Genomic DNA, 26,038 nt, shown 5'->3' with positions numbered 1-26,038 from the left:
TCAGAGGAGGAGCCAACAGCAGGTCAGAGGAGGAGCCAACAGCAGGTCAGAGGAGGAGCCAACAGCAGGTCAGAGGAGGAGCCAACAGCAGGTCAGAGGAGGAGCCAACAGCAGGTCAGAGGAGGAGCCAACAGCAGGTCAGAGGAGGAGCCAACAGCAAGTCAGAGGAGGAGCCAACAGCAAGTCAGAGGAGGGGCCAACAGCAAGTCAGAGGAGGAGCCAACAGCAAGTCAGAGGAGGAGCCAACAGCAAGTCAGAGGAGGAGCCAACAGCAAGTCAGAGGAGGAGCCAACAGCGGGTCTGAGGAGGAGCCACTGCGGCAGCACAGTGGTGTAGTGGGTAGCACTTTCACCTAGCAGCAATAGGGTCGCTGGTTCAAATCCCGACCACGACACCATCTGCCTGGAGTTTGCATGTTCTCCCTGTGCCTGCGTGGGTTTCCTCCCACACTCCAAAAATATGCTGGTAGGTTAATTAGATCCTGTCGAAACAAATTGGCCAATATGTGTATGTTGTATGTGTATGTGTTTGTAAGCGCGTCGGGACCCCATGAGGTAAAGGACCGTGCTATACCGCAGATGGACACCGACGGCAAAGCGTCCTGAGGCGATTCAGTTCGCATAGGTAGCGCTATACAAGTCACTTATTCATTCACTGCGGGACAGAGATGACAGTTGCCCTTTAAAAATGATGATTTAAAAATCAAGTTGATTTAAATTGAACCTTTTTACTAGTGATTTAAATCAAATCCACCCTGATGAAAACTGCATGCAAAAAACACATGAAAAACACGGGTTTAAAAATGCAAAACGCAGAAAAACACATCAACTGCAACTGCATAGATGTGAACCTAGACTTAGTGAATGTTGTAACACCTCTTTACACCTCTGTATTTCCAATTACATGTTGGGGTACGATTCCACACCTTCTGTGTCGGTGCAAAAATGTATATTGTTCTGTTCTTTACTGAATTGTAAAAAAAAAAAAAAAAAAAAAAAAAAAAGAAGGCCAGTGTGTACAGTGTGGTAGAGGAGACTTTGCTGGCAGGAAGGTTAAAGTGGAGTTCCACCCACTTTTACAACTCTTCAGCATCCCTCACTAAAACACTGTAAACAAATTGGAGATTTTTAAATTTTTTTTCCTCAGCACCTACTGTATATCTGCTGTATTCATTTTTCACTTCCTCCTCCCTGGCCGTGGCCCATCGCATCATTTCCTGTTTGCAATGCCTTCTGGGAGAGGGGCAGCAACTTCCTCTGACACTGCCGTTGCTATGGAAACCTGACCTGAAACCTATTACACTGCTTGTGCTGCACTGAGCATGTGCGAGATCTGCAAGGATGAGATCCAGGAAGAAATACAGTCTGGCTTCAGATGCCCACACTTAAGATGGCCACGGCCTGCTGTAAATTTATAAAATAACAAACTACAGCTATAAACTAACAAAACAGACCTTAGTTTACAGACTAACTTTACTAGAATATATTAAGCTTGTGTATTATAGGGGCGTTTTTATTTAAAAAGTATAATTTCGGCCGGAACACCACTTTAAGGAGCAGTCATACAATTTTTTTTCCACGTGCCAAGAACGGTGTTGGGGACAATGTGACCTCGGCACATGGGTTCAGGATTTACACGCTCAGCAGGGGCCCGATAGCCAAGGAGAAGGCTTTAGGCCAGATCGGGAAAAGATGGGCTGCTGGAGGTGGCTGAACTGGGGGCAAAGTCTGCCATAAGGGGAGCGTATGCTGTGCGCACATCTACCATAGCGGGAGCGCATGCTGTGCGTACATCTAGGCAATCGCTCTGGGTACATGGCAGCCAACTTAGTTTTACTTCAAAAGGGGACCCGTCAGGGGAGAAGTATGGACGCCATGTTTGCTGATCAGTGGATGTATTAATGTCATCATTCTCCTCCACTTCACAACCAACAGATGCAGGAGAAGGAAAAAAAATTGCATACAAAATCAGGCACACTCAACAAGCACATGTTTGTTTCATACCAAAAATGATGTTACGCCGAGTAAATAGATACCCAACATGCCATGCTTTAAATTGCACACACTCGTGGAATGAAGGAAGTTTGATAGGGATGAAGCAACGGCTTACAGCGCATCACCAGCCCTGAACATGCAGCGGCTGCATTCACTTATTTCACACACCCCCCCCCTTGTCTCCTGATGATCCTGCCAGCAACACGTCCTGTACGGCTGTACGGTAAGTATCTGGTGTGAGTGGATGACAGCGCTGGACTGGTCTACCTAAAAGTTGGTTATAGGTAGATCTCCTTTTGGAGGATTTAGTAGGGATTGCCCCAATGGAGGGCAGTGGTAGGGACTCAGCTGAGGTCTCTGGGCTGCTGATATGACAGCATTTCATTCAGAGGACGCTCAGGCGAGTATAGAGGGGCGCCTGGTAACAAAAGATCGTCTCTTGAGGATTTATTATAGCATTTTATTGAAGATTGCCAAGCAGATCCTACGCTTTTCAGGGGAAGTGCCCCCTCCCCCCCTCTAGGGTTACTATGCAAGAGAAGTTCATTTTTTTTAACATTTGACAATTCATTTATCATTACTATTTTTTTTTATATACTATACATCTCTTGTATATACACAGTGTACGTATACATCATTCATTTTCTTTCACATTTTTTTATTTTATAGCTTCTATAGGCAATGTGTGTATATATTTATATACAATACTAGGACATAACCTTTATACTTGCATATACTTAAAGTGTAACTGAACCCAGGAGCCTGCATTCACTATATCTGGTCTCCCACAGCACACAGAACATGGAAATGCAATTATTTTAGTGAATATAAACTGCTAAATCCCTTTTCTCATCAGCGGTATATAGCAGTCTTGTGACTTCTATCAGTGTCTGGTCAATGCTTGGAGGAGATTTTATTCTTCTCTGACTGTCCTATGAGGCTGCAGGACCCCTGACCTTCTGTGTGGACAGTGCTGATTAGCCCTTTGCCGATCACATGCACCCGCCCAAGGAAAAAAATAACTCTCTAGCCATACACACCAAACTGAGCATGTGCAGAGTGACTCCAAGGCTCTGTACTATCAGAGATGGATTGGGGACAGTGGAAGCAGAGGAAGATCAGAGAAGACCGGATCAAATAGCCTTTTTACACAATGCAGAGGTTCCACAGTGTGTATAATAAGCATGCTTTATTGCATATACAGAATGATTTTACTGTTGTGTGTTTAATAACTTTAAATTTCCTCATATACAATATTCTGTTAAACATTTAGGCTTTAATACATCTATTTTGCAGTCATACAGTTTTACGGTCATATATGTGGGACCTTGTGTACCCCTCCCCCCTTGTCTATGGGACCCTGCGTGCCCCCCTAGCTTGGCGGTCAGGTTGTGTCCTTGTCAGGAAAGTTTCCCCGCACTTCCTTCCCCCGATGGAGTTGTTACTTTCTTTTTTAAGCATGAAACAAAGTAACCAAACATTCATTTTAAAACTTGGAGCTGAAAAATGTATCGATTGTACTTACTTGCCAAGGCCTTCTCGTAGTTTTTCCCCATCGAGATAAAATTCCTAAGGCAAGGGTTAAACTGTTCCATAATCGTCTGAAAAACAACGAAGGAAGAGGAAGAACATCAACAACCAAAGAATTCCATCGTCCCATCAAATCTCATTTACAACCAGAACATACATTGTAAGGTTGGATGGCCTTCAACTGAAACAGCAAAACCATCTTTTTTTTGGATGTAGTGGAGAGGGGATTAGAGATGCGGATTCTTTACCAAAAACCATGGCGGGGGGGGGGGGGGGGGGGCTTTTGCTCCTTACAGCAGTTGAAGATGTTAATTTTCAGAACATTCAGTTTTCTAATGGTTAGTAGGGTGAAGGCAACCTTTGTTGATTTAGACGAAATTGTAAAGTGACACTAAGCTCTGGTTATAGAAAAATTCATGTTTAACTTTGAAAAGTCCAATCTATGGCTCTCACCTTCCTCCCAGATTCCATTTGTCTGGCTGCTGGGATCTGATTTCTTACTACAGGGTGGCTAGATTCCTTCTCCATGATCCTCCTGTATGTAGGAATGTAGCCTCCCTGCCTTGGTCCCACTGTATGTAGGAATGTAGCCACCCTGCCTTGGTCCCACTGTATGTAGGGATGTAGCCCCCCCTGCCTTGGTCCCACTGTATGTAGGAATGTAGCCCCCCTGCCTTGGTCCCACTGTATGTAGGAATGTAGCCCCCCTGCCTTGGTCCCACTGTATGTAGGAATGTAGCCACCCTGCCATGGTCCCACTGTATGTAGGAATGTAGCCAACCTGCCTTGGTCCCACTGTATGTAGGAATGTAGCCCCGCTGCCTTGGTCCCACTGTATGTAGGAATGTAGCCACCCTGCCTTGGTCCCACTGTATGTAGGAATGTAGCCCCCCTGCCTTGGTCCCACTGTATGTAGGAATGTAGCCAACCTGCCTTGGTCTCTCTGTATGTAGGAAAATAGCCACCCTGCCTTGGTCCCTCTGTATGTAGGAATGCAGCCATCCTACATATAGGAATGTAGCCACCCTGCCTTAGTCCCACTGTATGTAGCCACCCTGCCTTGGTCTCACTGTATGGAGGAATGTAGCCACCCTGTCTTGGTCTTACTGTACGTAGGAATGTAGCCACCCTGCCTTGGTCTTACTATACGTAGGAATGTAGCCATCCTCTTCCTCACTCCTGGGACTCACGATGGGGGTTGAATGCATTGAGCAGATCACATCACCACAACCAACATGCACTGCTCATTCAGTAAAGGAGGAGAAAGACAGTAAGAAACAAACATTAGCACCCTGTAATCTATTTCTCATGAACGATGTAGTGATGTGCATGGATTATTTTTAGAGAATTAGCATAGTGAATGGTTTGGTGTCAGGAAGGGCTTCTGAACCACATTTAACTCAATGGCAAGAAAGAAAACAAAAATGAAAAAAGCTAAACAAAAAATAGAAGTGTGATGAACAATTTTTCAGAACAGAATCCTGGTGTATAGACAGCTTTTCAGATGGACTTTTAATAGTAATTCCAAAATCCACTTAATATCGTTTTATCTGGTGGAGGGTGGTGAAAGGCAATAGGATGATGGAGGGTGGAAGGTAGGGATGAGGGTGGAAGAAGGTGGTGGTGATGAGATAGTGGAAGAATGTGGCAACAGGTGAGGAGAGTGGTGGAGGAGGAAGGCGGAAGAAGGTGGTAATGGTGGGAGGAAAGGTGGTGTGATGGTGAGGGTGATAGGATAAGATGAAAGAGGGAGGAAGGTGGTGTTGGTAGAATGTGGAGATAGTGAAGGAGGGTGGTGGTAATGGTGGTAGGAAGGTGGTGATGATAGGATAGTGGTGGTGATGGTGGTAGAGGGTGAGGTTCGTATAGAGGAAGGCAGACATAGTGGAGGACTAAGGTGGTGTTTATGGTGGTGGTAGGGTGGGGGTGATAGAAAGATGGTGTGATGGTGGTGGTGATGGAGGAGAGTGATGATGGTAGGGTGGGGGTGATGGAGAAAGTGGAAGGTGGTGGTGATGATGGTGGAGGAGGGAGGTGGTGGTGATGGTGGGGGTGATAGGAAGGTGGCGATGGTGGAGGAGGAAGGTGGTAGAGGGCGAGGTTCGGTATAGAGGAAGGTGGTGATAGTGGAGAATGGTGGGTGTGAAGATGGCGATTGGGTGGGGGTGATGGTGGAAGAAGGTGGAGGGCGAGGTTCAGTACAGAGGAAGGTGGTGATAGTGGAGGAGGGTTGGGGTGGAAGAAGGTGGAGGAGGAAGGTGGTGGAGAGAAAGGTGGTTATAGTGGAGGAAGAAGGTGGTGATAGGGGGGTGGATGGTGTAAGGTGTTAAAGGGACGAGGTTCGGTATAGAGGAAGGTGGAGATAATGTAGAAAAGTGGGGGTGATACGGTGAGGGTGATGGTGGAAGAAGGTGCCAAGGGGTGAGGCTTGGTATAGAGGAGGAATATTCCGTTTTTTTTTTTTACATTTTCTAAGACACAAATACATAAAATGATGGAAATGCATGCATTCTGCGTTTCTGGAATATGAAGTATCTGCAATTACTGGCTTTTAGGTGTTCAGGGATCTCAGCTCATTCTCGCTACGAATACAAAGCATTTTCGTTACCAAGGAGACTAAAAGCAGCTGACTCAGACCCCCATTTTCTGCTGCTGCTCCAGCGGGATTCTAGGGAATCACTAGACCACAATACAGATCAGAGTTACAGGTAACGCCGCGCACATTGCAAGTCTGAAGGCAAAAATTCAAATTCCCCCACAAAAAGACCCAATTACCAATTAGCTGTAGAGGGATGGGGGGGGGGGGGGGGGGGAAGCCCCCTGACCTTCATGATGGTTCCCTCATTGTATGGAGCGGAATATCTGTCACCAGCCCCACTGCACAGATATACAGAAGGTGCCTCCCCGATGATTGTACTCCGACATTCACAGGACTACAAATCATTGTAGATAAACATTCCCCGATAGAGGAGTACAGGACACACCATGACGGCTATGCTGCCCCTACACCACAACTATTCCAGATGAAAATTTACAATTTTGGAACTTTCATATCAATGTGAAAATTCGAAGAAGGAAAACTCAGTAGGGGGGGGGGGGGGGGGGGGGAATGCAAAACATAATTCCACATTTAATGTCTCATCAAGCTGGATCAGACAAGCCATTTTCTTCACTAACCGGAGCCCTTGCTGGGCGCAATGTATAAACTATATGTGGCCTTAGCTACAAATTATATATATACACACACACAGCTCTGCGTTCGGTCCTCCGCTATATACAGCTCTGCGTTCGGTCCTCCGCTATATACAGCTCTGCGTTCGGTCCTCCGCTATATACAGCTCTGCGTTCGGTCCTCCGCTATATACAGTATACAGCTCTGCGTTCGGTCCTCCGCTATATACAGTATACAGCTCTGCGTTCGGTCCTCCGCTATATACAGTATACAGCTCTGCGTTCGGTCCTCCGCTATATACAGCTCTGCGTTCGGTCCTCCGCTATATACAGTATACAGCTCTGCGTTCGGTCCTCCGCTATATACAGTATACAGCTCTGCGTTCGGTCCTCCGCTATATACAGCTCTGCGTTCGGTCCTCCGCTATATACAGCTCTGCGTTCGGTCCTCCGCTATATACAGCTCTGCGTTCGGTCCTCCGCTATATACAGCTCTGCGTTCGGTCCTCCGCTATATACAGCTCTGCGTTCGGTCCTCCGCTATATACAGCTCTGCGTTCGGTCCTCCGCTATATACAGCTCTGCGTTCGGTCCTCCGCTATATACAGCTCTGCGTTCGGTCCTCCGCTATATACAGCTCTGCGTTCGGTCCTCCGCTATATACAGCTCTGCGTTCGGTCCTCCGCTATATACAGTATACAGCTTTGCATTCGGTCCACCGCTATATACAGTATACAGCTCTGCGTTCGGTCCTCCGCTATATACAGTATACAGCTCTGCGTTCGGTCCTCCGCTATATACAGTATACAGCTCTGCGTTCGGTCCTCCGCTATATACAGTATACGGTGATATGGGAACTTCCCGTCCCACTCCTGGAACAAGACTCAAGTGGGGCTGAGCACTGCTCATTAGCACGCCAATAGCATTTATGAGACTTTTTTTGTTTCTCAACGCAACAAAAACAAAAACAAAATGCGGGATAAATGCCCGGGAAAGTGTTTTTCTAGTGGGAAGTCCTTAAAGGGGAAGTGATGTGGAGGAAATGATCGGCTCTGAGGAGTGGTCAGGTTGCGGTGTGATGACATTCATCTGAATGCTCTGCAAGATGGATTTGTAGACTTTGATGAGCCCACCGCCTAGCCAATTGTTGGTAGAATGTTTTGTTTTTTTCTTCATGCGTCACAATAGCTCGGGATATTCAGGTTGTACAATTCCGGTTGCTGTTCCACTTCTATGATTACTGAGAAATTCATATCAACCTTCACGACTCTCGCTGGCACCGGACACAAAAAGCTTTGCCACCAACAATGCTGATTGCCTCTGATCCTACCTGGCGCTGGCAGTATTGCTGGCTGGTTGAGGCTTTTGCCCGCACACAGAAGCGCATAGTGCGCTCAGAAGCCGATTGGCTACCTTGCATATCTGCACGAGATTCAACTACACCTGGAAGCCGATTGGTTACCATGCACAGCTGCACAGAATTTTGCTCTCTTCAGTTTTAGTAAATCTCCCCCCAATGTCACCACACAGCTGCTCTGTACAACCAGGAAGTAACTGGAGCCGTTCTCTCCTGGTGCTTTCCCAGTGCATTCTGGGATACAGGAACCTCCACTGCCTCTCCTCCAGTGCCCAGCTAACCCTTCACGAAGGCCGGGTTCACAGCATGGGGTCCGGTACTTCTCTATTCACCAATTCAGGTACAAATCTGATCCAAATTTTTGCCTGAATTCCCACCTGAAATCGGAACCAAAGACACACAGGACCCTTTCCAAATGCGGACGGCGGTCGCCCCCGAGCTGTGTGAACCGCCTCCATTAAGAGCCGGTCACACTCTCCTGTCATGCGAATTGGATGGGCTGGGTAGGCTGGGTTCACACATAACACACCACAATTGCAAGTTACGGTTCGGTGTGGTTAAAGAGGGAGTCCACCCTAAACAAAAAATATTAAAAAGCCAGCAGCTACAAATACTGCAGCTACTGACTTTTAATAAATGGACACATACCTGTCCCAGGGTCCAGGGATGTCGGCAGCCGAAGCCGATCGATCGTCTCTCGGCTGCCCCCACCGCCATCCTCGGTCAGGGAATCAGGAAGTGAAGCGTTGCGGCTTCACTGCCCGGTTCCCTACTGCGCATGCGCGAGTCGCGCTGCGCGTCTACACTGGTCCCCGTTGCGTTGTGGGAACTGTGTGTTTCCCACAACACAACAGGGGGGGGGGCATTTGCGGCTAGCTGTTCCCAGAAGTGGGTGCAGATACCTGTATTATACAGGTATCTGCACCCCCCTCCCCCCTGAAAGGTGCCAAATGAGGCACCGGAGGGGGGGGGGGAGAATCCGATGAGCAGAAGTTCCACTTTAGGGTGGAACTCCGCTTTAAGGCGCGTACTATTGACTTTAACAGAGACAGTGGATATGTGGTGAAGCCTCCAGAAACCTTATTTTTTTCCACACAATACAAAACTCCTGTGTGAACAGCACCGTACAGTGAGGGGAAAAAAGTATTTGATCCCCTGCTGATTTTGTATGTTTGTCCACTGACAAAGAAATGATCGGTCTATAATTTTAATGGCCGGTTTATTTTAACAGCGAGAGACAGAATAACAAAAATATCCAGAAAAAAAAAACCGCCCCGCTAGCAGCTGAATACCGCCGCTAAAACTACGGTAAAGTGGCACTAAAAATAGCGTCGTTTTACCATCGACGCCTCCACCGCCCCAGTGTGAAAGGGGCCTTATGGTAGCTAGCTGCTGCCATAACAACGATATCCCTCTTCAAAGTGCCAACCTATATCCGGAAGTGGTTAATGAGTGAAATAAATATATTTGACCCCTTCGCAAAACATAACTTGGTACTTTGTGGCGAAACCCTTGTTGGCAATCACAGAGGTCAGACATTTCTTGTAGTTGGCCACCAGGTTTGACACATCTCAGGAGGGATTTTGTCCCACTCCTCTTGGCAGATCTTCTCCAAGTCATTAAAGAGGAGCTCCATCTTAAAAAAAAATTATTAAAAGTCAGCAGCTACAAATACTGCAGCTGCTGACTTTTAATAAATGGACACTTACCTGTCCCAGGGTCCAGCGATGTCGGCAGCCGAAGGCGATCAATCGCTCGTCTCTCGGCTGGCCCCGCTGCCATCCCCGGTCAGGGAATCGGGAAGTGAAGCGCTGGGGCATCTGCGGATATTCTGCGGCTGTCTAAGCCCGGAAGTGGCTGCAGATACCTGTATTAGACAGGTATCTGCACCCCCCTCCCCCCTGAAAGGTGCTAATTGTGGCACCGGAGGGGGGGAGGAATCCGATGAGCAGAAGTTCCACTTTAGGGTGGAACTCCGCTTTAAGGTTTCAAGGCTGATGTTTGGTAACTTGAACATTCAGCTACCTCCACATATTTTCTATGGGATTAAGGTCTGAAGACTGGCTAGGCCACTCCAGGACCCCAATGCTTTTCTTGAACCACTCCTTTGTTGCCTTGGCCGTGTATTTTGGGTCATTGTCATGCTGGAAGACCCATCCAAGACCCATTTTCAATGCCCTGGCTGAGGGAAGGAGGTTCTCACCCAAGATTTGACAGCACATGGCCCCCTCCATCGTTCCTTTGATGCGGTGAAGTTGTCCTGTCCAATAAGCAGAAAAAACACCCCCAAAGCATAAGGTTTCCACACCTCCGTGTTTGACGGTGGGGGATGGTGTTCTTGGGGTGATAGGCAGCATTCTCCTCCTCAAAACACGGCGAGTTGAGTTGATGCCAGAAAGCTTTATTTTGGTCTCATCTCACCACAACACCTTCACCCAGTTCTCCTCTGAATCATTCAGATGTTCATTAGCAAACTTCAGACGGTCCTGTACATGTGCTTTCTTGAGCAGGGGGACCTTGCGGGCGCTGCAGGATTTCAGTCCTTCACGGCGTAGTGTGTTACCAAATGTTTTCTTGGTGACTATGGTCCCAGCTGCCTTGAGATCATTGACAAGATTCTCCTGTGTAGTTCTGGGCTGATTCCTCACCGTTCTCATGATCATTGAAACTCCACGAAGTGAGATCTTGTATGGAGCCTCAGACCGAGGGAGATTGACAGTTATCTTGTGTTTCTTTCATTTGCGAATAATCGCACCGGCTGCTGTCACCTTCTCACCAAACTGCTTGGCGATGGTCTTGTAGCCCATTCCAGCCTTGTGTAGGTCTACAATCTTGTCCCCAACATCCTTGGACAGCTCTTTGGTCTTCTTCATGGTGGAGAGATTGGAATCTGATTGATTGCTTCTGTGGACAGGTGTCTTTTATAAAGGTAACAAGCTGAGATTAGGAGCACTCCCTTTTAGGCTGGGTTCACACTGATACAACACGACAGTCATACGACTGTCATCGTACTTTGCTCTGTGACATCAGTCCTAAAATATGTCCTACATCCATCCGACTTGAATGAACAGGATACTACTCTGATCCAACTTTGTGATAGTCTGACTTGTCCTTTGACCAATCAAAACAATCCCAGTGTGACAAATTCCTTTTACTGCTGCTGTAATCACCATGTCGGATGTCAATAGTCGGATGGTGAGGACAAAGGATCCTACTTTGATCCGACTTCAATGATATTCAATGGGCTGAAGTAGGACCAAAGTAGTGCAGGGAACATTTTCAAAGTCGGACCAGTTAAGGCGGCTCTCATAGGGAACCATTGATTTGCACAAGTCATGTGACACGAGCTCCCAAAGTCGGAGCGTTTGTCGTACCAGTGTGAACCCGGCCTAAGAGAGTGCTCCTAATCTCAGCTCTTTACCTGTATAGAAGACACCTGGGAGCCAGAAATCTTGCTGATTGGTAAGAGTATCAAATACTTATTTCACTCATTAAAATGCAAATCAATTTATAACTTTTTGAAATGCGTTTTTCTGGATATTTTTGTTGTTATTCCATCTCTCGCTGTTAAAATAAACCGACCATTAAAATTATAGACTGATCATTTCTTTGTCAGTGGACAAATGTACAAAATCAGCAGGGGGCCAAATACTTTTTCCCCCCCTCACTGTATAAGGCTTTAAAAGCATAGATGCTGCAGAAACACAGTGGGGGGGGGGGGGGGGAGGGGGGGGTGTTACTGACACATGTGAATGAGCCCTTCGTGAAAGATATGGTTGGTTTGAGCCAAACTAATTTAGAGGTGCAGCAAACATGAAGGGAGTCTTTAAAGGAGAAGTCCAGCCAAACTTCTCCAGATCGCAGTTCGTTTTGCACCCCTGTGACCAGTTTTCAGCAGACAGAGGACTGAAGTCTGCTCACGTCACAGATGTCAGTCCAGGCTCTGTGTCGTCACGACCACGACCCTGGACGGACACCCGGCCGGACGCCCCCTCCACAGCTCAGCACACCAATGGGCGAGGAGGGAGCAGAGCAGAGAGCGGTGACTGACAGTCTGCAGCTCTCTGCTTGGGGAGCTCTGAAAACAGACTGATCGGCGGTGTTTGAACGCTCGGTTCTCAGTGTAGAGGCGCCGGGGGACCGATGCTGCATCCACCTAGGTAAGTACAAATAGGGGAAAAAACAAAACAAAAACTGGGACTTCACTTTTAACCACTAGCCGACCAGTGCACGACGATGTACGTCAGCACAATGGCACGGCTGGGCAAATGAGCGTACAGGTACGTCCCCTTTAAATTGCAGCATTGTGGGCGCGCGGGCCCCCACCACGTACTCCGTGACCGTGCCCACGGACTCGATGTCCGCCGGGGGCCCGCGATCGTGTCACAGAGCGGAAGAACGGGGAGATGCCTTTGTAAACAAGGAATTTCCCCGTTCTGCCTAGTGACATGACAGGGATCTACTGCTCCCTGTGATCGGGAACAGTGATCACTGTCATGTGTGTTGAAGCCCCTCCCCCCCAAGGACGCACTTAACCCCCTTTCATCGCCCCCTAGTGTTTAACCCCTTCCCTGCCAGTGTCATTTACACAGTAATCAGTGCATTTTTGATAGCACTGATCGCTGTCTAAATAACAATGGTCCCAAAATGGTGTCAAACGTGTCCGAAGTGTCCGCCAGAATGTCGCAATCAAGATAAAAATTGCAGATCGCCGCCATTACTAATAAAAAAAAAAAAAAAAAAGAAGAAGAATAAAAATGCCAAATCTATCCCCCATTTTGTAGACGCTATAACTTTTGCGCAAACCAATCAATATACGCTTATTGCGATTTTTTTTTTTTACCAAAAATATGTAGAAGAATACATATCGGCCTAAACTGAGGAAGAAAATTTGTATTTTTATATTTTTTTGGGTGATATTTATTATAGCAAAAAGTAAAAAAAAAAAAAAAATATTGCTTTTTTTTTTTTTCCAAAATCGTCGCTCTTTTTTGTTTATAGCGCAACAAATAAAAACCGCAGAGGTGATCAAATACCACCAAAAGAAAGCTTTATTTGTGAGGAAAAAAAGAAAAAAAAAGGACGTCAATTTTGTTTGGGTGCAACGTCGCACGACCGCGCATTTGTCGTCAGTTAAAGCGACGCAGTGCCGTATCGCAAAAAGTGCTCTGGTCAGGAAGGGGGTAAACCTTCCTGAACCCCCAACACCACTTTTCTGGCAGCATGGCCCTTCAAAAATGGCCCCAGACTCCAAATCCTTCCCGCCTGCCTCGGTAACTTTACTGTATGAATGTTCAGACTGGCCTGTGGGGCAGGCATTCAAAATTATACAGAAGACAACCCTTACATATAAAGATAAAGAAAGGGCCAAGGGGGTACCACATCCATATGAAATTGCTAATGAAAAAAGGGGAACGTTGGAGGGGACTTTATAGGTTCCAGTAAAGGAATACAAAATATTATTAGAAAAATAATTACATTTATTAAACATAGATATAAAAAATTGACACTATAACATTAAAAACAGATAGTGTTGGCTTCCAATAGAATAAGCCACACATAGTATGTGTATTGCTCCCTGTTTCTGCTTGAATATGGCAGGTCCACGTTTCGCTTTTGCTTCCTCAGGACCTTCCTCAGAATCCCTCTGCTTGGTGCGCTAGGTCCTGAGGAAGCGAAAGCGAAACGTTGACCTGCCATATTCAAGCAGCAACAGGGAACAATACACATACTAAGTGTGGCTTATTCTATTGGAAGCCAACACTGTTTTTAATGTTATATTGTCAATTTTCTATATCTATGTTTAATAAATTATTTTTCTAATAATATTTTGTATTCCTTTTCTGGTACCTATAAAGTCCACTCCAACGATCCCCTTTTTTCCATTGACGATCCTTACATACAAAAATAGCAAAATTCCGACATTCCACCAAATTCCACAAGGTAAACTGGGTGGGGGAGACACCAGACAGTGTAGTTTTTGCAAACATTCTACACATCCCACCATTCCTCCAGGGCCCCTCTCTACCTGATCCATGAAAGTATCGAGTCCTTCACCCAAAATTAGCCATACGAGGGACTCCACCACAAAGCACTTCATGTCAGAATCAACCAAGGCCATAGAGTGGTCAACCCAACCCCCAATCACAATGTATTAAAATCGGGAAACCCTGCCCATTATGGCCCGCTCCATTAAGACAGCAGAATTTATGACACCCCCACCTCACATGTGGAAGAGCTGCATATACTGCAGATCCTGCCCTCAGGAGGGAGGGATAACAGTTCATACATTGCTCAGCATATCCCCTGCAGCTGCCATTTTCTGCCCAGCCTTGCATCCAAGGTGCCCAAAGAAAAACAAGACACACACGATCGGACCAGAATACTTCACAATTATGCTGCGGCCACAAATGGTTTAGCTGGGCGCTGCATCCATTTCTAGAAGAGGCTTGTGGAAAGGACAGACTCTGGATAGGGCACCTTACTCCATCATCATTGGGTGCAGAAAAAAAAATGGATCCAAAAAAGGAAAAGGCAGTGGCAGGATGGAGTTCTAGAAAAAGGAGGTTGCACCGATATAACAATCAGAGGGACTGGAGACAATCAGATATTGGAGGCCTGAAGCACCCACCAGGTAGATGGTTCTTTTCTTGACTGGTCCCTCTATCCGTGTAGTTGGAGGTTGAGGACGGCACATGGAAAACTACGGCAGGTAAATCTACCCACCAACCTTTCCTCATCCATGATAAGGCCCCCAGCTGTCAAGATGGTCCATTTCCTTCAGCACATTAGATCCTGACCTAGAAGAATGCTTGCATATCAAATCGCTCCAGCATTGCTGGCGTCATTCGTTTCAGTGCACCAACTTCAAGAACTGAAGCAAGACAGCAAAAGCAACCATCAGAACGTCAGACTCCAGGATCTCTGCATTATGGAGATTTCCCACCAAACCAAGCGAAGACTCCTGGACTCTGGAACCAAAATCTCATTTTTGGTTGGAAGATCTCCTTCAAAGAGACCCTGTTCCCATTCATTTATAAAAAAAAATAAAAACACCCTTCATATAAAAGAATTCAAATGTTCATTTATCAGTGTAACAATATGGACTACAATTGTAACGAACAGCTATTCCCTGCCCTATCTGTATATCATATTATCCCTCTAGTGCTCAGCATTACTGGACTGTCATCATATCGGTGAGCCCAACCAAAGGGATACACGCACAAGAACTTTAATGGCATGTTGGACGAGAAGGCCTGACTCGCACTTTCCGCTTTAATGCATGCCAAAGGTGTTCTATTGGGTTGAGGTCAGGACTCTGTGCACCAGTCATAAAGATATGGATGCAAGTTTGGGGTGAAGAAACTTGACTGGCTTGCACAGTCATGTTGGAACAGGAAGGGGCCAACCCCAAACTGTTTCCACAAAATGTCTTGGTATGCTGCCACCTTGAGATTTCCCTTCACTGGAACTAAGGGGCCAAGCCCAACCCCTGAGAAAGAAACCCCCCACCATAATCTCCTCTCTACCAAATGACATGGACCAGTGCACAAAGCAAGATCCGTAAAGACATGGATGAGCGAGTTTGGGATGGAGGAACTTGACTGGCCTGCACGGAGTCCTGACCTCAACCCAACAGACCACCTTTGGGATGAATTAGAGCGAAGACTGCGAGCCAGGCCTTCTCACCCAACATCAGTGCCTGACCTCACAAATGCGCTTCTGGAAAAAAGGTCAAACATTCCCATAGACACACTCCTAATCCTTGTGGATGGCCTTCCCAGAAGAGTTGAAGCTGTTATAACTGCAGAGGGTGGGCCAACTCAATATTGAACCCTACGGACTAGGACTGGGATGCCATTAAAGTTCATGTGCGTGTAAAGGCAAGCGTCCCAATACTTTTGGTAATATAGTGTATATGGGACTGTAAGATTCTCCCCCCCCCCCCCCTTTTTATTGGTTGACCTCGATGGACTTGTTTCTTTTTTCAACCAGACTAATTATGTAACTTCTGTACTTTATAACCAACTGGATGGAGTTTGTTTTTGTAGTTAAGTTTAAACTTCTTCCACACATCTCCCTTCCTTCTCCTTCTCACCTTCCGAGGGCCGTCGGGGCCGTTCTCTGTCAATATCCAACTCACATGTCCTCAGGTACAGCCAACAAGTCACCCCACCCCCGCCTCTGCCCTCTCCGTGTCATTCAGCACCGACTCCGAAGGACTAAAACGACTGCCGCTGATCACGTCAATTATTAACCCTTTCCACACAATCAAACCCGCTAAAACCGTGTTCTAGGATTTGCCAGAAGTCAATTTTTCAAGTGACAATTCATTCTTCATGTCCCACGGAGGAGCAAATAAAAACAGTCTCTAAAGTTTTAAATGTAAAACAAAGTAATGTGCATCAAAACAATCATGTTTTTTTTTGTTTTTTTTGTTTTTTTACAACATTTTTTATAAAATGTTTTTAATAAAATAACTTTTTAAGCCCCCATTTACGCCACTGTGACTCGTCATGCAATTTGACAGTTCCAAAACCGGTCGTACCCCATTGTCAGCAATGGAACGGTTCTAATCGGTGGGACTTAAACTTTGTGGTGCTGCACTGATTTGAAAAAAAAAAAAAAAATTCCTGCACTATTATTTGCGATTTGCATTGACATCTGGGCATGAATTCACTCAGATGTCAGGCAAGCTGCATCTGAAATCGCACCGACCTGTGGCTTTCAAATTTCAAAGTCACTTTTAATGTGAACGGAGGCTAAAAGGATGAATATTGAAAAATGTATAAATCTTTTATTTTCTAACATTTTTAATTACTCTTAAATATTATTCTAAAACATTTATGTGGTACAATGTAAAGTAGTGAGTGTACAGCTTGTATAAGGCCCCTTTCACACGATCGGACCGTTCAGGTCCGCCTGTCAGTTTTGACGGCGGACCTGAACGGGCACTCCAGGTTAGCCTATGGAGCGACGGATGTCAGCGGAGACACCGATCCGGTCCGATCCGCTAAAAGCAGACGGATGGCCCTACGTCCAGATCCGTCGCTATCAGATTGGGTGAGATCTGATTAAAAACGGATATGCTGTCCGTTTTCACCTGATCCCTCCATAGGCGGCAGCGGCACCTGACAAGCCCCTCCCCGCTCAGTGAGCAGAGAGGGACCTGTCATCCGCCGGCTCAGCGGAGATCAACGGACTGATCTCCTGCTGAGCTGGCGGACCGAGGCGGGCTCCGTGGAAAAGGAGTCCGCCTCGTGGGAATGAGGGCTCACAGTGTAAATTTGCTGTCCCTTCAAAATAACTCAACACACAGCCATTAATGTCTAAACCGCTGGCAACAAAAGTGAGTACACCCCTAAGTGAAAATGTCCAAATTAGGCCCAAAGTGTCAATATTTTGTGTGGCCACCATTATTTTCCAGCACGGCCTTAACCCTCTTGGGCATGGAGTTCACCAGAGCTTCACAGGTTGTCACTGGAGTCCTCTTCCCCTCCTCCATGATGACATCACAGAGCTGGTGGATGTTACAGACCTTGCGCTCCTCCACCTTCCAATGGAGGATGCCCCACTTCCATGCCCAAGAGGGTTAAGGCCGTGCTGGAAAATAATGGTGGCCACACAAAATATTGACACTTCGGGCCCAATTTGGACATTTTCACTTAGGGGTGTACTCACTTTTGTTGCCAGCGGTTTAGACATTAATGGCTGTTGAGTTATTTTGAGGGGACAACAAATTTACACTGTTATACAAGCTGTACACTCCACTACTTTACATTGTAGCAAAGTGTCATTTCTTCAGTGTTGTCACATGAAAAGATAGAAGAAAAGATTTACAAAAACGTGAGGGGTGTACTCACTTTTGTGAGATACTGTATATAGATTTTTTTTAATTACTTTTTTTTTTTTTTTTTTTTTTAATTAAAGTAATATTAAAAGAAAAAACATTTTTTGTTAAAAAAAAAAAAAAAAAAACCAACAACTTTAAAAATAAAAGAATACAAGTCAAAATTTTTCAATTAAAAAAAAAAAAAAAAATGAATAACAAAATTTATTATATATATATATATATATATATATATATATATATATATATATATATATATATATATATATATATATATATATATATATATATATATATATATATATATATATATACACACACACATACAAAATATATATAAAAGATTAAATAAAGAGTAAATATTATTAATATCTGTTAAAAAGTATATATATATATATATATATATATATATATATATATATATATATATATATATATACACACACATATACACACATATACACATACACACACACATACACACACACACACACACACTTTTAAAAGATATTACGGTTTTTATAAATGTATTTATATAATAATATTTACTCTTTATTTAATCTTTTCTACATACCCCTGTCCTAACTCCGTGCACGCAATGGGGGCATGGCATTTCTCAGGGTGGGTTCCCTGATGATGGACACCAGTGGGCCATGTCTGTGTAATTAGAGCTGAAATGGCCACTTGTAGTCTCCATCAGACGTTTGTGTAACAGGGTGACAACACAAGAAAACTGGTGGACAGGGACAGACAGTTGTCACCCTATAACAGGAAGTGCCTGAACAAAGATCTTAATGGCGGGATCACTGGGGATTTTAATGAAAGCTGCAGATTTAAACAACTTAAAAAATGGCGGGGACATGTTAAAGCCAGCAATATACCGTATTACATATGAGAGTTTATTGGTTGGATTTGAAGTTCTGTTACCCCTCATAACAAAAGCCCCCCACCCCGCCCCCTGGAATGTCCACATCTGAGGAGGGCATGTGTCCCGTAAGATCCTGAGTGGAGTAGACATGTTGGCGCTCTCAAGGACCCGGCAGAGACCGATGGCACCTCTGCACACATACAGGGCGTTCCTACATTCCTACACATAGGTCTGCACAAGGTCACAGAATACCAGTGGGTTGCACGCACGTGCGTGGGAAATCCCCCCCCACACACACACATCTACAGATAAGCCGCAGGTCTCTGCCGGGTCCCAAAAATCTATCGCAGAGCTGCAGCACATCGCACACCTGCAGGATATTTGAAGATGGCGGTGTGGGCGGGGACCTGAATGCGGTTCTCTTTAATAAAAGTCTCTATAGATTTAATAAAAACAAAAAAGTGATCCGTGTATTAAAAGGTTCAATAGAACAAAAGAGACAAAAAGAAGAAGACAAGGCCTCGCCGGCAGCGCTCCTCCCCGATGACATGATTCACCGCCGCCGATACAGTAACTGTATACATGTGGAACAACAAATAAAAGAGGAGAGGAGAAAAACAGAACAAATCTGACTCAACAGCCTTGAGGAACAAAACGCATCGAACACAATAACAAGTCACCGGAGGAGAATCCGGTTCACGCAGAGCCGCCCGATGACAGGGAACCTGCGTTCCGCTCCCCGCCAGCACGGTCTGTAATATGGAGGGGGGGGGGTGGTATGTAATATGGCGGGTTATCATTGTTTTGCCGATAAAATGGTTTTAAAAAAGATGTGTCGATAATGGCCGCCAAAAGCACATGCAATTTTGCTGTGCTTATTGTGTTTCACAGGTCATGTGACTCAAAAAAACGCATCGAAAAAGCAACACGGGTGCGTTTTTGATGCATTCTTGCTGCATTTTCAATTTCAGCTGTCTTTTTGGTTCTTGTAGCCACCCTCCTATACACTATATGACCAAAAGTATTGGGACACCTGTCTTTACACGCATGAACTTTAATGGTGTCTTATGCCGTGTACACACGGGCGGACTTTTCGGCATCAAAAGGTCCGACAGTCTTTCCGACGGTTTTTCGAACGAACGGACTTGGCTACACACGATCACAACAAAGTCCGACGTTTTCGTATGTGATGACGTACAACCGGACTAAAAGAAGGAAGTTCATAGCCAGTAGCCAATAGCTGCCCTAGCACCGGTTTTCATCTGTCGGGCTAGCGTACAGACGAGCGGATTTCTCGATAGGAACTGGGTCCGGCGGAAAGATTTGAAACATGTTCCAAATCTAAAGTCCGTCTGATTTTCGACGGAAAAAGTCAGCTGCAGGTCCAATGAAGCCCACACACAGTCAGATTGTCCAACGGATTCGTTCAGTCGGACCAGTCTGGTTGAAAAGTCCGCCCGTGTGTATGCGCATTAGTCTGTAGGGTTCAATATTGAGTTGGCCCACCCTTTGCAGCTATAACAGCTTCTTCTTGGAAGGCCGTCCACAAGGTTTAGGAGTGTGTCTATGGGAATGTTTGACCATTCTTCCAGAAGCGCATTTGTGAGGTCAGGTGCTGATGTTGGATGAGAAGGCCTGGCTCGCAGTCTCCACTGTAATTCATCCCAAAGGTGTTTTATCAGGTTGAGGTCAGGCCAGTCAAGTTCCTCTATCCCAAAACTCGCTCATTCATGTCTTTATGGACCTTGCTCTGTGCACTGGTCCAAATCATTTGGTGATGGTGGTGGTGATGGTGGTGGTGATGGTGGTGGGCAGGGGATTATGGTGTGGGGTTCGTTTTTCAGGGGTTGGGCTTGGCCCCTTACAGTGAAGGGAACTCTTAAGGCGTCAGCATACCAAGACATTTTGTGGGAACAGTTTGGGGATGGCCTCTTCCTGTTCCAACATGACTGCACACCAGTGCACAAAGCAAGGTCCATAAAGACATGGATGAGAAAGTTTGGGGGTGGAGGCCTTGACTGACCTCAAAACGATAGAACACCTTTGGGATGAATTACAGCGGAGACTGCGAGCCAGGCCTTCTCATCCACATCAGTGCCTGACCTCACAAAATGCGCTTCTGGAAGAACGGTCAAACATTCCCATAGACACGAAGACTGAGATGCCGTTAAAGTTCATGTGCGTGAAAAGGCAGGCGTCCCAATACTTTTGATAATGTGATAAAGAGAATAATACCACGCTGATGCCCCAAAGTAATGGTTTTTCAGCCAGCACAACAATAAACAAATTGTGTATAAAAGTGGAACAAAATAAGTGCAGCGCTAATAAGCGAAAAGTACCTATGAACTAAAACAAGATGCTAATATATACGATTCACCTGGCTAATGCTAACCAGGACAATATGACACTTATTGACAGAAGTACGATATTGCTGAATCAATAAAAAGTCAATAATTATAGGGACTGCTATAATGCAGAAGAAACTTACACAGTGAACCAAAGAGTTGAAAGTGTCTAGTGCAAACATAATCCACCAGAAAATTGCAAATGGATAGACTTGTAAACAATTTGTTAATGAATTATTAAAAAAGAATGTCCAAACCATCAATGGCACAACATACAAAAAGAAAGGAAAAAAAAAGTAGGTAAAAAAAAAAAAAAAAAATTGTAAAGTGAAAAGTAAATAAATATGAGGATGAATAGTTTATATAGTGATCCAAGGAAAGAAAAGTGAAATCCCAATCGCGGCAAAGATGGTCACTTGAAGTGAGAAGATATCCACCACCACTGATTAGGTGAAGGTTTACCGGAGCATGTGGACTCAACAAGGCATATGCCCAATGAGCCAATCAAGCTGGAGGTGCACCCACACCAATGGGGGAAGAGCTTCCACGCCACCCTGTGTCGGCCACGATAGAAGGTGATCCCTCAGGTCGCGTAGCGGCTGGATCTTGGTAGGTCAGCAATGGTGGACCAAAAACCAGATTGCATCTCTGAAGAGAAGTCAGCAATCCCGTTCCCACTAGTGGATACATCTGGTGGTATGGGCTGGGCGGTGCAATGACGTTGTGCACTTATTGTTTTCCATGGTAATATAGTGTACCTCAGCACATGTGTCATCAGGGGGCCGGCTGTAAGAACCTGGGGGATACAGCCAGCTCCCGAAGGCCTCAGAAGAAGATGGCAGCAAATCATCCAATCCCTACAAGTGCCTCTAGATAGGAGAGCAGTTTTTGTGGATAACCCAGCAGAAGAGGGTTCTACTGACCTATCAGAAGCTTTATGAGCCCAAATACATTCATGACTGTCACATCAATCATTAATTCTACATTTTATATCATTAAAAAGCCACCCTTGGGCTCCAGCCCAGTGACCATGCCAAGGCTAAGATTATGTCATCAGTCTGATGCAGGCAGGAGGAAGCGTTTCCTCCATCTCTCCGTCTCCCTCAACCCCAGCGATCAGACTGTACATTGTGACTATTGTATCTATCCGAAAAATAGAGACTACAAATCCCCCTTAGGTAAGGTCAGGCTTTGCCCTTTGTATTATCGGCGGCTCGGAATGAACCCCCGGAACAGCACGGTAGAGGAGGATGAGATCATGGTTGGAAGTTCTCCACTGGGGTTGGTGGGGAGTCGGTGGCATTGAACTCTGAAGAATCAATGAGGCGTGCTGCCGGTGCTGAGCAGATCGCTCCATTCCACCACACAGGGAGAAGATGCACAACGTGCCGCAATTCATCTCCAAAGACCTCTACGGTGCCTTACAGTGGAAATATTAAAGTGGCATAAAAAAAAAAAAAAAGGACAAATTGCAGAATAAAATTAGTACTTTATAGCAACACTAGATTCAAAAATTACCAATTAGAATAGGAATGAACACTAAAGCAAGTCAAACACAGGATAAAAAATAAAAATAGACCTTAAAAAAAAAAAAAGCAAAACAGCATTTGCTGCAATATGCACCCTCAATCCAGAGACTGCGCTGCAGATCTTAAAAGGAGAAGTACGGGTAAAAAAGTCATTTGGCTGCATTTCTCCTCTGGATCACAGGAGTGGAGTTCGTTCTGCACTCCCGGGTCCCATTTTCAGCAGACAGAATGGAGGAATTACCACCTATACAGACCTCTCCGGGGGAATGGGGGGTTGTTGGGGCACAACTTCACACCTTCCATTCTAGGGCAATCAGCTACACTCTCCATTGGGATGGGATGAAGGGATCAGTGTCTCAGTTTGGAAATAAAATGTTGGGATATCTGCCTGACAATCATTAGAACTAAGAACCCTGTCATACGGGGATGGGCGTTCCGATCAGGTCTGTCAGTTTTCAGGCTGAAATGATCAGGAGGTCCATTCATCCTTGTAGACTTGGAAAGTGTAAAACAGACTTGTGTCCCTTTACACCCACCTACCTGCGAGTCCGCAAAACAAACACACCCCAAACACACCACGGAAGGGGACTCAGTGGTCTCCTGTTCAGGCGGAGCGGATCGGAGGTAGTCTGACAGCAGAGTTTAATTACTCCTGGCCATCCATAGAGCAAAGCAGATCTGTCCATGGCCACTCTGGAGCAGAGCGGGCGGATGACGCTCAGTTTCTGCAATCAACAGGGATCTGGAATGGAATCCACCCCATGTAAAAAAGGAGACAAAGTGGCTTGTAGAAGCCTTGAAACGTCTTCAGTATTACAGAACATGTCCAGCTAAACTACTGGACCAACTACTACTAGATCTACCGTGACCAGGATCCATGAGACCAAGTATTACTAGATATACCATGGCCATGAGACCAACTACAACTAGATCTACCAGGATCTGGATAAATTAGAACCTTCACGGATAGACCCATGTATTGCACAGATTTTGAACAGTTATTGTAAAGTCGACTTCAATCCAACTTTCTCTCCCCCCCCCCCCCCCCATTTCTTGCCGTCTTTCTCCGCAATCACTCAGCCTGTCTGATCATTAATTGCTGAGGTTATATTTCAACCACATATGGAGTGAATGATTTTCAGTCAGATTTGAATTGTAGATTTTCTCTGAAAGAGGATTTGCAAGGTCCATCCACAACTTAAGAGGACGTGGAGTATGTCATTTACTAAAGTAGACCATGGGCCAGCTATTCCTCTAGGAGGTCCCTTGAGCTGTGGCTAACTATTTTTTGGGCCTTATATGGTTCCATGACCAACACCACTTGGCAGCCAACTGCAAACACCAATGATCTTTTTAGCGGTCGTAAGCGTAGCATTCGGACCACCATTGCTGGGGATGGGGCTCCCTTTCCACTGACCACCAACGTATGGGGTATTTTTCCCACTGACTCCCAATTTATTCTTTTTTTAGCAAAGGTGAACAAGACTTAAAAATATCCATGGTTCCTCTGCATTAAACCAGTTGATAACAACTGTCTTAGGCCTTCACTGCAGCAGCATAGCAGACTCAAGGAACCAAACCCAAGTTTGACATTCTGACGATCATTGCTGGGGTCTTTCTTTCCACTGGCCACCAATGTATGCAGTATTTTTTCCACTGGCCGCCAATGAATTGGTTTTAATAAGGATGCCCATAACCTCAAAATTTCCAAGGTTCCTCTGGAGTAGAACAGTTAATAATGGCTGTCTTAGGTCTTTCCTGCAGTAGTACAGCATGCTCAAGGAACCAAACCCAAGTTTGGCATTCTGGCCACCATTGCTTTCCATTGGCCACCAATCTAGGGGGTATTTTTCTCACTATCCCTCAATGAATGGGTTTCCAAAGACCAAAAAAATTTCACGGGTTTCTCTGAGGAAAACCAGTTGGGAAAGGCTCCGCTAAGCCTTCACTGCCACGGCACATCATGCTCAAGGAACTGCCCCGGTCTTCCAACTGAACAATGACTGTGGCTGTATACCTCCCACCCCCCTCTGTAGGCACGTCCCCAGTGTTTGACTGACAGCACTCTGCAAAGCAATAGAGAACAGACTGCCTCGGAGCAGCAACAAACTGTAATATGAAGGTGTTCTAGTGGGAGAGATTCTTCGTCACAACCGACTTCCTGAGCATTTGGCTGGAAATGTGTCAGATCTCCTCACACACAGGGAATTTCATACAGGAGCCGTGAATTAGGGGGCCCCTTCACACCCCCATGGGATGTCATTGTTTGTTTGCCTGTACAGTCTCCAATCTCCTCCAAGACTGGCCATGACAACAGCAAGGCTTTTGGGCAGGAGGTTGAGTGTTCTAGTGATTGCTGCAGTGGAAAGAAAAAAGAAGAATCTGCTGTTTCTTGTGGAGAATCTGAGAGAAGATGAGATTCAGCAGACTAAGCTTATTAATGCAACAAGTTCTGCCATTCCCATCCTCCGATCAATGCAGATCTCTCCCTCCCACACACCGCGACATGTCTTCCCTGCAGAAGAATCAGACCGTTCCTCCAGATCCACCGCCGGTCTCATTACTACATTGTCAGCCCAACCGTCTACACCCCCCTCCCCCCGACTGCGCCCCCTCGACTGCGCATTCCCAGATTTACTAATAGAAGCTTCAGAGTGGACAATCTGAAGGAGGCCAGAGATTCAAGAGGAGGCGTCTTCCAGGAGACTTTAATGTTAGCCTCTGACAATGAAATGCAGATTAACGGAGGACTAGTCACTGTACAAATCTCCATGAAGAAGTCCAGCATTTCTCCATATACAGCAACAGGACCAGTCTGAAAAACTCCACTTTTTATCAATAAAGTGGTTGTAAAGGCTGAAGGTACATTCTAGGCATGAAGGTACCAAAAAATCTCTGTGTGCCTCAGCCCTTCTAATACTTACCTGAACCCCCTCTCCATCCAGCGATGTTCACGAGAGCCTTGGCTCTCCGGGGACTTGCACTCCTGCTTGGCTTTTGGCAGCAGCGGGAGCCATTGGCTCCTGCTTCTGTTAATCACAGCCAGTGGGCCAATCAAGAGACAGAGGGAGCGGGGCCGAGCCATGGCTCCGTGTGTGAATGGACACACAGAGCTGCAGCTCGGGATCGCGCCTTTTAAAAATAAATAAAAAACACACAGGCCACACCAAGACTTTAAAGAGGAAGTAAACTTCCATCGATTGTTTGTACCTATAGATAAGCCTTATTATAGGTACTGTAAAAATCTCCTAAACTTGCGGAGTTTACTGTATAGGCAGCCGATGACGTCATCGGCACATGCGCTCTGAAGAAATGGCCACCCGTGCCGTTTCTTCAGAGCCCTGTGCCGTGACCAGCGTCTCCCGCGCGCATGCGTGGGACTGACGTCACGTCG

The 26,038-nt window shown here is 45.7% G+C and overlaps 1 protein-coding gene across 4 annotated transcripts in view; it reads right to left on the bottom strand.

Annotated features, from left to right (window-relative positions):
- BAIAP2 (BAR/IMD domain containing adaptor protein 2) overlaps positions 1-26,038 on the bottom strand; it is a 228,947-nt gene that overhangs the window by 164,994 nt on the left and 37,915 nt on the right. For all 4 annotated transcript variants that reach the window (XR_012236794.1, XM_073606850.1, XM_073606847.1 and 1 more), the window contains exon 2: positions 3,520-3,595. Coding sequence is in view for 3 of the 4 variants with exons in the window: in XM_073606850.1 (XP_073462951.1) it covers positions 3,520-3,595 (76 nt within the window). In the remaining variant the exon portion in view is untranslated. The remainder of the gene's footprint in view (positions 1-3,519; positions 3,596-26,038) is intronic.

The sequence above is a fragment of the Aquarana catesbeiana genome, linkage group LG12, assembly GCF_042186555.1.
Source record: "Aquarana catesbeiana isolate 2022-GZ linkage group LG12, ASM4218655v1, whole genome shotgun sequence".
NCBI classification, from domain to species: Eukaryota; Metazoa; Chordata; class Amphibia; order Anura; family Ranidae; genus Aquarana; species Aquarana catesbeiana.
Note: the sequence above shows the minus strand (reverse complement) of the source record. Positions and strands in the feature narration are given on the sequence as shown.